Source organism: Chelonia mydas, chromosome 7 (genome assembly GCF_015237465.2).
Source record: "Chelonia mydas isolate rCheMyd1 chromosome 7, rCheMyd1.pri.v2, whole genome shotgun sequence".
NCBI classification, from domain to species: domain Eukaryota; kingdom Metazoa; phylum Chordata; order Testudines; family Cheloniidae; genus Chelonia; species Chelonia mydas.
The window spans coordinates 57,817,834-57,831,246 of NC_057853.1; the positions used below are offsets into that span (position 1 = coordinate 57,817,834).

Sequence of the window (13,413 nt, forward strand, 5' to 3'; positions counted from 1 at the left end):
CGAAACATTGTCAACGGAACACTTTTCCATCAGAAAATGCAGTTTTGTCAAAATCAAAATTCTGGTGGGAATGCGCCAGGTTTCAATTAAATTTTCAACAGGAAAGAGTAACTTTATCCTTTTGTTTTCAACTTTTATGTTATAATGTAATTTTTAATATGTTGTATTTTATCTCTTTAATATTTTATATGTATATCATATTTTATATTCATTATAACATGTTAGAGAGACATGGTGAGGGAGATCATATCTTTTATTGGACCAACTTGTGCTGGAGAAAAAGACAAGCTTTTGAACTTATGCAGAGCTCTTCTTCAGATCTTGGAAAGGTAATCAAAGTGTCACAGCTAAATACAAGGTGGAACAGATTGTTTTTAGTGTAAGGAGTTAACACATCTTGCAAGAGACAGTTCAAGGTGAAGTGGGCAATTAGCACCTCTGCAGTCGTAGGACAAAGGGGGGTTAGTGGGTTATAGACTGTTGTAAGGAGCCATAAATCCAGTGTCTTTATTGAGTCCGTAATTTTTAGTGTCTAGCAAAGTTATGAATTGAAAACTCCCAGGATCATCTTGTGAAGGTGTTGTGCAGGTTTCCTTTGAGGATGAGAACTGAGAGGTGAGATACAGAATGGTTGCTTTGTGAGAAGTGTTCACCCACAGGTGATGTGATGTTTTTGTCTTTTTGTGCGAGTTCATTTGAGAGCTTAGTAATTGTCTGGTTTCACCCACATAGTTGTTGTTGGGGCATTTAGGAACAAACATGGCTACGACAGCACTGCAAAAAACAATGGAGGATAGTGAATGTTGCTATTTATAAAGCATTGGCATTATCGAAATGCAACGATTTTAGGTTTCAGAGTACAGGGTTTTTGGACTCTCCGTTCCACAAGAAATTCAGAAATTTCAGTGTGTTCCAATTGGGAATGGACACAAGTTTTGAAATGCTGGAATTTCTCGTGGAATGGGAATTCTGTTTCCAGCCACCTCTCCAGTGAGAATTAGCCCCTGCCTCGGAGAGTTTACAGTTTAACCACACAAAGGGAGAGAGAGAAGCATCATTAGCCCATTGTGCAAATGTGATGAAGTGACTTGCCCAAGATCACACAGGAAGTCTGCGGCAGGGACAGACCAGTCCTTACCCAAATTTGGAGGCTGAGGATGGAGCACCCAAACAGCCCCTCTGCAGGGTTGTAGAAGCATCTATACCCACTCCCTGCTCCCATACATGTAGGTCTGGCCACTAGAGTCCAGTAGACATGGATTCCTTGATTGTACATCCCCTGGACTTGCTTATCAGGCTCTTCTCTGCCTCCAAAGAAGGCACAGAGCTGTGATTCAGGAGACCTGGATTTAATTTCCTGCCCCACCACAGGCTTCCTGTGTGACCTTGGGCAAATCACTTAATCCTTCTGAGCCTCAGGTCCCTGTCTGTATAATGGGGATCATAGGCCTGACTCCCAAGGGTGTTATGAGGATATGTTCATAGATATTTGCAAGCTGGTCAGGTACTGCTCGCCATAGAAAAGGCTGGAAACACACAGTGGATTTTACACTGTCTGCCTGTTTAGACTGTAAGGTCTTCAGGGCTGGGACCGTGCCTTTGGTGTCTTGTGCAGTGCTGTGCATGCTCTCAGCACTTAAAGAACCACAACTAAAGCCATGTTCCCTGTGCCAAATGGCTTAGAGTCTCATCTGGGTGCAGTTCACCAAAGAAACGGTGTCAAGTTTACAAGATTGCCCATACACTGATCTGCAGTAGACCAGGTCAGACTCAGGCTGTAGCCCAGTGTCCTGTATCTGACAATGGCCAGCACTGCAGCTTCAGAAGAAGGTGCAAGTTTCATACAGTAGTGAAATGTGGGGTAATCAGCCTCCCAAGAAAGTCTCACTCTAACCCTGAGTAGTCAGAGGTGGGTGTGAACCCTGAAGTACGAGGGTTTGTGTCTTTTCCCAAATAGAACTGTTCTAACTCTGGATGTTTTTGTTGTCCGTATAAATGCCCAATCCCTCTTTGAATCTTGCTAAGTTCCTAAAGAAGACCATTAAAAAAGTCCATTCCAACAGCGTTGAGCACTCCAGTTCTTGCTTCTGAGGAGATGGGGAACAAAGAGCTGCTCTTAAAATAAAGTTGTGATGAGCCAGTTCACCCCAAAATGAGGAACTGTGAAGCAGCCCCCAGGGTTGCTGTTAAAATGCATGTTTGTCTCCCTGTGGCTAGTGGGGCTGGGGAAAAATGACTTTCAAACACACACTGAACAGCTGCTCTGTCACCTCTCAATCTGTCAGGCGCTTCCTTGTGCTTTGCTGACCAGCACCAAGCAGTTTGCTGTATGTAATTCATACGCTACCTGCTCTCACTAAGGAGAACGGCTATGGAGCCCAGGCGTTGTGTGTTTTGTTGTTCAGGTTGTATGACATGCCTGTTCTCTAAGCGACCCTTTAATCCGTGTCACTGCGGACAGGGTAATTTAGACGGGCTGCATTTGACTAGTTGTCTGCTCTGTGAAATGAGCTGTTCTTCAGGCTCCCATTAACTCATTTGTTTCTGCTGCATGCTGGGTGGGAGGGTGCTCTGGGGAGACCCGCTAATGCAGCACCAGGCATCGTCGCAGAGTCAGGCCAGAGAGAGATGCAAAAGCTCTGTCAGTAACGCGTGGCGCTGGCATGGCGCGTTGCAGTTTCAAAGCACTGGGTAAATATTTAAGTGCCTTCAAGGTGCAGTGTGGTGGCGCACAGCCCCACTGGGAGTTCCCAGAGCACAGGGATGGCAGGGAGCGTGGAAACGACACTGTAGTGACACAAGGCAGGGCAAACTCTGCCCTGCCAATGCCACTCAGTCCTCACTTGCAGCGCCCCCTGCTATTCAAGCAATGGGCTTCACCCAGCCCTGCCACTGCCCCTCTGTTCTGACCTGCAGTGTCCCTGTACTTCTGCACCTCTCCTGAGTAGCAAAACCTCATTTCTTGGGACCGTGCATTGATTGTGTGATGGGAACAAAGTATCCTCTAGGTGGAAGCCACTGAGCTTGTTTGACTTGTGACAATGACCAGGCCTGGAACGCCCGTCTGTAGAGGTAGAGTTAGCACCTGAGCCCACTTACCCGCTTTGGGATAATGTCCGCTGAGCCGAGGTGACCGTGTAAGAGGAATTAGAAGCATCCAAAGGAGCTCATTTCTGAATCTAAAAGCTCTGTATTTACCCAACCAGTCTGAAGGGCAGCCTGGCAATGTATCTAAAACAGATGCACCTTATTGAACAAATTTTGGCTCTTGGTTCCAGGCGCTGGAAGGTGACTATGTTAGTGCACATCTCCATCAATGGATAGATCTCATTTTTGGTCATAAGCAACATGGCTCAGCTGCAGTGGAGGCAGTGAATACCTTTCACCCTTACTTCTACGGAGACAAGGTGGACCTCAACAACACCAGTGATCCTCTGATTAAAAGCACCATATTGGGATTTGTCAGCAACTTCGGGCAGATACCAAAACAGGTACAGCACCGCTTTTGTTCTTCCACATCTGTTTACTTTGTTGTTTTAATTACAGGGGCTGGACACGAGGCAGGTTAAAAAGGAGAACACATGACTCATTCAGACCTAGTAGTGTGTTCCCCCCCCACACACACACACTTTGCACAGGTGTAAATGACAACGCCAGCCGTGAATGGGGAGAGAGGGACAAAGAGTTTGTCTGGGGGTAGCTGAGAGCAGAACTAGAGACAGTTAGATTGCACAGGTGTCGCTCAGAGTACAATTTGGCCTGCAGAATTTTTATCACTGGTGATGGTGCATGAAAAGAAAAGAGCTCAGCTTGACTCTCTCAGCCCAGGATGTGCTTGCAGGGCTGGCAGCTAGACAAATTATATTTTTACTTGTGAACTGAGCAAATCTGATCCGGGTTCTATGACAGCCAGTACATATGGTCCATGGTACCATTTGCACGTAGTTGCCTTTAAATGCTCTGCAAGATGAAAATTAAGGGCCCGATAATATTCTCAAGTGCATCTGGTAAATCAGGCATAACTCTTCTTAAATCAGTAAGGTTGTAGCAGTGTAAATCTGGTGCAAATAGCTCAGAGTCAGGTCTGAAGATTTCCACTCCCTGCCGTACACTTAATAATATGAATAATACCGGTTTCCTATATAGCACTTCTCTTCAGTGGATCTCAAAGTGCATTGCAATCTTCAGTGGGGTTATCCTCACAACACTCCTGTAAGGTAGGGCAGTTATGCCCCTTGTACAGAGTTGGCTGAGGTATAGAATGGCTAACTGACTTGTCCGGGGTCACACAGTAAGTGTTCTGTGGCCAACACACTCCTTTGTGAAGTGAGATTTATTCTGTGTGGTAGAGAGATCACCCCCTTTCTGTACCTAGGGAAGAAGATACTGTCTCAGTGAAGGAAATCAGATACTACAGTGATGAGTGTAATATACAAACCTGTATAGTCTAGAACAGAATAGAATTAGAGATGCACCCAAAGAAAACACATGGGTTAAATTCCAGGGTAATATGTCATCCCCTCATAGAAGAAAGGGTCCATTTTCAAACACCAGAGCTGGCTCTGGGAGTGGATTTCAGACACCCCTTATTTGTGGGATGTTCAGATCTCAGCAGAGAATATGTGAAACCTTGCCAGGGCATAAAGGTGCCACATGCACAGTGCTTACTCCAAGCTCTGCTGGCTGGAAGTGGGATTGCATGTGGAGAAAGACAAGCTGTGAGCAGGGGAAGTGACCAGCTTCGGAGAGTAAAGTCTCATGCAGCGGAGGAAATACACCTACACACTGTTCTCTGGGCTAGATCCTCAGCCAGTAGAAATCAGTGTAATGGAGCTATGCTGATTTACACCAGCTGAGGATCTGGCCCTCTGTTTCTCCAGTCTGTGCAGTACACGCATACACAGGGCTTTCTGGCCCATGTTGTCTTTGTACCACAGAACAGTAAAGGATTTCCCAGGACAGTCCTCAGGAAAGTGCCAGGTTCAGGGTGTGTACGTAGATGGGCAAAGGTGGTTTAGAGCTGCCTATGCCATCCTCTCATTCTTGAAGACCCTAAGATTTAGCTGTCTATTTCCCTAGTGGGTGTGTACAATGTATGAACACACACACACACACACCCTGCTCCCTCCCTTCAGTATCTATGAATTATACACACACACGAAGGCAGCTTGGCGTGCTGACTCCTAGCATCTCCGCAAGTTTTACTTTACATTGGGATCTAGGATGTTTGCTTTTAGGCAGAGATGGAACCGAGTTGCCAGGCTTTTGGATCTGGATTCAGATCAGAAAATCCAGGTTGTTCTGGTTCAGGCCCATTACAGAGATGGGCCTAAGCTGCAGTGTCCAGACGAGCTCTGGATCTAAACCTCCCCGGACTTTAGGTGGGTGAGGTTGGGTTGAATCCAAGGTTCCACACCGGCTCCATCTCAGGTTTTCGTCCAAGAGTTGTCAAAGCAGCAAGGATTCTTTAGAAGAGAGCAGGCTTTCCCCGGAGCAGCTTCACCCCCGGAGTGTTGCCACCCATAGATCTCTGGCCTGTGCCTTGCCCCCTGTAACACACGCCGATTGCTCTACTGGTCCAGTGGATCAGCACGGCGGGTCAGGAAGCAGCACAAGTCGGGCTACACTGGGCATCCTGTGCAGCCCAGTCGCCCTGGCTTTGCATTCATGGAGAAGCCAGGATTGCTGTCGGATTTGCAGAACTAGGCAGAGGGGGCTATTTGAGCTGCATGGTCCTATTGCCAACATCTTTATCCTCTTGTTAAACCGTTTTGACATTAGTTTTAGCTTGGGGGAAAGAGGCTACTTCCTCACCTCATTGTGCCACCTTTACTCGGCACCCTATAAAATCTGAAGCTCTGTCTTGTTACAGTCAAAGGCTACAGCAGCAGGAAGGCTGAGAAGCAGAGATATAAAAAATAATAATAATCCCCCTTAAGAAAAGCCACTCAGCTATTTCCTCTAGACATTTTGTTGCTGAGAACTTCCTAGAGATGAGGCTAGATGGCTGCATTTCCCCTGAATCCCATCAGAGCGAGGAAGAGCACAGAGCTGGGAGGGAATCAAGCTATCGGCAAAGCAATAGGAAGGCATTCACAGGGCAAGGCTGAGACCACGCTCTGGAGTCCTGGGTTCAGTTCCCAGCTCAGCCACAGACTTCCAGTGTGCCCTTGGGTAAGTCACTTAGCCTCCGTTCCCCGTCTGTAAAAATGGGAATAACAGCTCTTCCCTACCTCACAGGGGTGTTGTGAGGATCAATCCACTGAAGTTGGTGAGGTGCTCAGATACTGTGGTGATGCGGGGTATAGAAGTACCACAGAGAGACAGATGTATCCACTACACATAGTGGCAGATTGTTTTAAATATATTTTTAAGTGTTATCCCTTTGTTTTAGCTCTTCACTAAATCCCACCCATCCAGGAATGCCACGGGCAAAAATGCACCAGGGAAAGAGGCTGCGTCCTCTCTGCGTTCAGCTGGACATGTGCCTCCGTTGCTCAGCAGCCTGCAAACTCTGAAGCTGTCTCCTGTCACAATCAAAGGTGCTTGGCAGTGCCACGAATTCAGCCGTCTTCCATGTAAAAATCCGTGAAAAGTCCTAGACCAGGCAAAGAGCTGGATGTGTTTGAACCCTACAGCTGGGCATAGCTTTATTTTAGCAAAGTACTGAATTGATCCCTTCAAGGTCCATGTTGCCATGTCATGTAGTTTTTATTATTTATAGATAGAGAGGGAGAGATTGAAAAGGGGAAGAAATAATTTCATGAAAAAATTCAAAATTTTGAAGTCATTCTTTTTTCATGTGGTCCAAAGCAGAAAAACATTTTAGGGTTTTTTTTTGTTTTGTTTTTTAATTTTTGCAAAACTTTTTTTTAATTTTGAATTTTTGAAATGTTGTTTTTTCCTCTTTCTTCCCCCCCCCCTCCCCTTTTCTGCATGGAATGTAATAAAATGAGTGATGTCCATGGTTCCCCCCACCCACACACATTTTTTCATTTTCCTCCCTACCATCCCCCCTTTTTCTATTCTGTAACTTTTCCCATGCAGTTTTGAAAAGCTAGAAAATTTAAAAAGGAAAAAAAATTAAAAACAATCAAACCCTCAAATCCCTTCACTCATTCTATTGACTTCAGGGGGAAATAGGGAGAAAAAATAAAATATTGACTTTTTGACAGTTGAAATGTTCAAGTTTTCAGTTTCATCAAAAACCAGGACATTTTGCAACACCAAAAAGCTTTTCATGGCATTTTTCATTTTTGAAGGAATAAAAACTATTTGAGGGGCCAGAGAAACATTTTGGAAAGAAACATTTTGACCAGTTCTGCTCTCTCTCAGTAGTGCCTACATGCCCGGTCAGGGTCAGGGCCCCATGTGCCAGGTGCTGTACAGACAGAATAGAAGATGGTCCTTATATTCGAAACAGACAAGCTAGACAAACAGATCGAGCCAAACAACAAATATGCAATTGTCAAAGGTACAGAACTTGTGTGTGCTTCTTTGAGTGATTGCTCATATCGATTCCAATTAGGTGTGCATGCCGCGTGCACAGTTATCGGAAACTTTTCCCTTAACCGATCCTGTCAGACTGGCTGTGGAGCCCCCTGGAGTGACGCCTTCATGGCACTGGATATATGACCCTGCCACCCTGGCCCCTACTCAGTTCCTTCTTTACGATAGTGGTGGTCGTTGGAACTGCGGTCACTTGCATAGCAAGTGCTTCCCTTAGCTTACTTTGTAGTTGTTTGTTAGTAGATTTGTAGTTTTGTAGTTGTTAGTTAGAAGGTTAGGTAGTGGGAGTGGGGTCTAGTCCCAATCCCGTATCCTTCCCCTTGGTCCCGGGGCATGCCTCAGTTCCAAGGGTTCAAGCCCTGCAGAACCTGCAGTAAGCCTATGCCCTCAGGGAACAGATGGCCAGGATCCCCTGGGGGACTAACATGAAGGGGAAGGGAGTCCAGGAGAGCTGGCTGTATTTCAAGGAATCCCTGTTGAGGTTACAGGGACAAACCATCCCGATGAGTCGAAAGAATAGTAAATATGGCAGGCGACCAGCTTGGCTTAATGGTGAAATCCTAGCGGATCTTAAACATAAAAAAGAAGCTTACAAGAAGTGGAAGGTTGGACATATGACCAGGGAAGAGTATAAAAATATTGCTCGGGCATGTAGGAAAGATATCAGGAGGGCCAAATCGCACCTGGAGCTGCAGCTAGCAAGAGATGTCAAGAGTAACAAGAAGGGTTTCTTCAGGTATGTTGGCAACAAGAAGAAAGCCAAGGAAAGTGTGGGGCCCTTACTGAATGAGGGAGGCAACCTAGTGACAGAGGATGTGGAAAAAGCTAATGTACTCAATGCTTTTTTTGCCTCTGTTTTCACTAACAAGGTCAGCTCCCAAACTGCTGCGCTGGGCATCACAAAATGGGGAAGAGATGGCCAGCCCTCTGTAGAGATAGAGGTGGTTAGGGACTATTTAGAAAAGCTGGACGTGCACAAGTCCATGGGGCCGGACGAATTGCATCCGAGAGTGCTGAAGGAATTGGCGGCTGTGATTGCAGAGCCCTTGGCCATTATCTTTGAAAACTCGTGGCGAACGGGGGAAGTCCCGGATGACTGGAAAAAGGCTAATGTAGTGCCCATCTTTAAAAAAGGGAAGAAGGAGGATCCTGGGAACTACAGGCCAGTCAGCCTCACCTCAGTCCCTGGAAAAATCATGGAGCAGGTCCTCAAAGAATCAATCCTGAAGCACTTAGAGGAGAGGAAAGTGATCAGGAACAGTCAGCATGGATTCACCAAGGGAAGGTCATGCCTGACTAATCTAATCGCCTTTTATGATGAGATTACTGGTTCTGTGGATGAAGGGAAAGCAGTGGATGTATTGTTTCTTGACTTTAGCAAAGCTTTTGACACGGTCTCCCACAGCATTCTTGTCAGCAAGTTAAGGAAGTATGGGCTGGATGAATGCACTATAAGGTGGGTAGAAAGCTGGCTAGATTGTCGGGCTCAACGGGTAGTGATCAATGGCTCCATGTCTAGTTGGCAGCCAGTGTCAAGTGGAGTGCCCCAGGGGTCGGTCCTGGGGCCGGTTTTGTTCAATATCTTCATAAATGATCTGGAGGATGGTGTGGATTGCACTCTCAGCAAATTTGCGGATGATACTAAACTGGGAGGAGTGGTAGATACGCTGGAGGGGAGGGATAGGATACAGAAGGACCTAGACAAATTGGAGGATTGGGCCAAAAGAAATCTGATGAGGTTCAATAAGGATAAGTGCAGGGTCCTGCACTTAGGACGGAAGAACCCAATGCACCGCTACAGACTAGGGACCGAATGGCTAGGCAGCAGTTCTGCGGAAAAGGACCTAGGGGTGACAGTGGACGAGAAGCTGGATATGAGTCAGCAGTGTGCCCTTGTTGCCAAGAAGGCCAATGGCATTTTGGGATGTATAAGTAGGGGCATAGCGAGCAGGTCGAGGGACGTGATCGTTCCCCTCTATTCGACACTGGTGAGGCCTCATCTGGAGTACTGTGTCCAGTTTTGGGCCCCACACTACAAGAAGGATGTGGATAAATTGGAAAGAGTCCAGCGAAGGGCAACAAAAATGATTAGGGGTCTAGAGCACATGACTTATGAGGAGAGGCTGAGGGAGCTGGGATTGTTTAGTCTGCAGAAGAGAAGAATGAGGGGGGATTTGATAGCTGCTTTCAACTACCTGAAAGGGGGTTCCAAAGAGGATGGCTCTAGACTGTTCTCAATGGTAGCAGAGGACAGAACGAGGAGTAATGGTCTCAAGTTGCAATGGGGGAGGTTTAGATTGGATATTAGGAAAAACTTTTTCACTAAGAGGGTGGTGAAACACTGGAATGCGTTACCTAGGGAGGTGGTAGAATCTCCTTCCTTACAGGTTTTTAAGGTCAGGCTTGACAAAGCCCTGGCTGGGATGATTTAACTGGGACTTGGTCCTGCTTTGAGCAGGGGGTTGGACTAGATGACCTTCTGGGGTCCCTTCCAACCCTGATATTCTATGATTCTATGATTCTATGATAGGTGACCCGCACAACTTTTGCCTCAAGTGTCTGGGGGAGCACACCAAACAGAGAGGTGCAAAATCTGCAAGGCGTTCCACCCAAGGACAAAGGAGGAGTGGAATTTCTGACTGAAACAGCTCCTAATGGACTCTGCTCTTCGTCCCCAACCTGCCACTGATTGTCAGGACCCAGCATCGGGCGCGTCCGTGCGGAGTGCCCCAGTTTCAGTACAAGACACAGTGCTGAGAAAGGACTTGGGCAAAGTGACCCTCGGCACTGGCGCTCCCTGGCACTGCGGACTGTGGAGAGAACCCGTCACTGATCCCACTCCCTGGTGCTGCATGAGTGGCACAGGAAAACTGACAAAGGCCGTTCTCCTGGGCTGAGAGCGACTGTGCTGGCGAGTGTGACAGCAGTGTGTCCCGGGCAGGAGCATTTGGCGCAAAAACCTCAGGAATTGGGGCTGTTGACTTCGGGCCCATTAAGGGAACCACTGAGTCTGGTTCCCAGCAATACCCCTGAGAGACAGTGTCGGGTGGAGGAGTTGGAGCTGCCATCCACCCCGGACACTTTTGAAGCTGTGAGGGATCTGATTGCCATGATGGCACCTCAGCCCCCGGCAGGTAGAGACAAGCCTCCAGTGCCGCATCATCCAGTACCATCTAGAGGCAAACCTGCCATGATGAGGCAGTTGCCCTCTCCAGATCAGCACCGCTCTCCATGGCATTGCTCCAGAACACCCCTGTCTTGACACCAATCGCCAGCACCAGCCTCCAGGAGGGGTTCCCCAGCACCATCAGGGTGACGCGAGCCTTCCCTGTCACCGAGAGGGGAGCAGCACTGGTCTCCAGCACCAGGTGAGTGCCACCCGATGAGCGGCACCAGTCTCTGGCACCAAGGGAGTGGCACTGGTCCCCCGCCCTGGATCCTCGTCACCGGTCTCCAGTGCAGTATCGTTCGGCACCAACGTGGTAGTCAAGGTCTAGGCCTGCCTCATCAGACTCTGACGCCAACTTGTTCTATTCCTGGCATAGCCGGCACATATTGGACAGGTGCTGGCGCTGGTACTATGCAGGGATGGTGCCGTGGCAGCCCCAGTGGCAACCTCCTACACAGTGGTCCTTTTGGACTCCCTGGGCTTACCACCAGGCCCAGGGCTCTCTTTCTAGGGGCTCTCGTCAGTGACCTCGGATAGTAGAGCGGCCCCATGTCTTGGAGACAAACCCACGCCTCGGGGCTCTGAGACGGCGTCTGCACAAGGCACTCCACCTCACCTGCCGCTGGTCATGGCTACTGCCACAGTGACAGTTATTGACAATGAGGTCCCTGGTGGCAATCAGGAGCAGGCAGAGGAGGTGGTTGAACCTGAGGACCCCATGATGGACATTTTGGCACCAGAGGGCCATCTAGAGTCACTGTGCCACTGATAAAAACTATCCAGAGCCATATCAAGACTCTGTGGCAGACCCCTGCATCCATTCCACCTACTGCAAAAGGGTTTGAGTGGAAATACTTTGTACCCTCTAAAGGGTCTGAGTACCTCTTCTCTCACCCTCAGCCCTGCTCTTTGGTGGTATCTGCAGTAAACAAGAAAGAGAGACAAGGTCAGCAAGGACTGACTCCTAAATTTAAGGAGTCAAAAAAGATGGACCTTTTTGGAAGAAAGGTCTACTCAACTGCGGGCCCACAGCTGAGGATAGCTAACCAGCAAGCTATCCTTAGAAGATATAACTTCAACTCTTGGGCCTCCATGTTGAAGTTTAAGGAGCTGGTGCCAAGGGACTCCAGAGCTGAATTTGTGTCAATAGTTGAGGAAGGAAAGGCAGTGGCACAGACCTCTTTGACGGGGCAGGCCTGTTTTCAGACCAGATGGACTCCAGGCTGCACAGCCTTAAAGACTCCCAGGCAACCATGAAGTCGTTGGGCATGCACACCCCGGCAACCCAACGCAGGCATTTTAAGCCGCAACAACAATGCCCCTATCTTTCTCGGACGAGGCAGGACTTCTATAGAAGGGGTGGGGGTAGAAATGGAAGGCGCAAGCCTTCCCATTCCCGCTCCGGGCAGGGCCAAGGCCCGACCAAGCCATTGTTGGGCTCAAAGCAGACCTTTTGAAGGTGTGCCCGAGGACAGTGAATCTGCCATGACACCGGATCCTTCCCCTTGTTTGATGAATCGTCTATCCCTCTTCTACTGTGCTCGGTCCCAAATAACATCAGACCACTGGTTCTTCGCACTGCAGAAGTGGGATATTCTCTCCAATTCTGCTCCTTCCCTCCCTCCCACCCCCGTTCCCTGTCCCTCTCCAGGGACCCTTTTCACAAGCAACTCCTTATCCAGGAGGTGCAGGCGCTCTTTGGTGGAGGAGGTTCCTCAGGAGCTCAGGGGCAAGGGGATCTATTCCCATTATGTCCTAATCCCCAAAGCCCAGTCTCAGACCCATTCTAGACCTGCGTGGACTCAACAAGTTCAGGGAAAATTTGAAGTTCTGCATGGTCTCCCTGAGTGCTATTATCCCTTCCCTGGATCTGGGAGACTGGTATGTCACCCTCGACATGAAAGACACGTACTTTCACATAGCTATATGGCCTGCACACAGACGATTCCTCGGGTTTGTCATTGACCACAACCATTATCAGTTCACGGTCCTCCCCTTCGGTCTGTCGATAGCCCCCCCGAGTGTTCACCAAGTGCATGTCAGTTGTAGCAGCCTTCCTCTGAAGGAGGCAGGTGCAGGTATACCCCTACCTCGATGACTGGCTGCTCAGATTGGTCAGATCCACTTTTGAGAGACTGGGTCTCCTCCTCAATGTGAGTCGACTTTGTTACCGACCCAAAGAATAGAGTTCATTGGGGCAGTAATGGACTCGATACAGGCAAGAGCATTTCTGCCAGAGGCCCGCTTCCAAGTGATGGCAGACATTATTCAAGGCCTCAGGCAAGGGGATGCCTGAGTCTCCTTGGCCACATAGCAGACTGCACCTACATGATCTGGCATGCCAGAATGAGGCTCAGACCCCTCCAAGCATGGCTTACGTTGATCTACTGCCTGGGGCATGACAGCCAGGACTCAGTAGTCACTGTGCCAAAGCAAATACTCGAGTCCCTCCAATGGTGGCTCGACCCTCGGACAGTGTGCGAGGGCATCTCCTTCAACAGCCCCCAGCCCTCGTGTCCCTGGTAATGGACGCATCAGCTCTGGGATGGGGTGTGCATTTCGGAGATCTCCAAACACAGGGCCTGTGGTCACAGGACAAGCTCTCCCTCCATATCAATATCAAGGAGTTGAGGGCGGTGCGGCTAGCATGCAAAACTTTTCAGGCCCGACTACAAGGACAGTGCGTGACAGTTTTGATGGACAACACCACTTCCATGTTTTACATCAACAGGCAG

The 13,413-nt window shown here is 48.5% G+C and overlaps 1 protein-coding gene across 4 annotated transcripts in view; it reads left to right on the forward strand.

The window, feature by feature from the left end:
- WDFY4 (WDFY family member 4) overlaps nucleotides 1-13,413 on the forward strand; it is a 250,741-nt gene that overhangs the window by 207,628 nt on the left and 29,700 nt on the right. For all 4 annotated transcript variants that reach the window (XM_037904402.2, XM_043552372.1, XM_043552374.1 and 1 more), the window contains exons 55-56: nucleotides 3,279-3,491; nucleotides 6,395-6,542. In XM_037904402.2, the coding sequence (XP_037760330.1) occupies nucleotides 3,279-3,491; nucleotides 6,395-6,542 (361 nt within the window). The remainder of the gene's footprint in view (nucleotides 1-3,278; nucleotides 3,492-6,394; nucleotides 6,543-13,413) is intronic.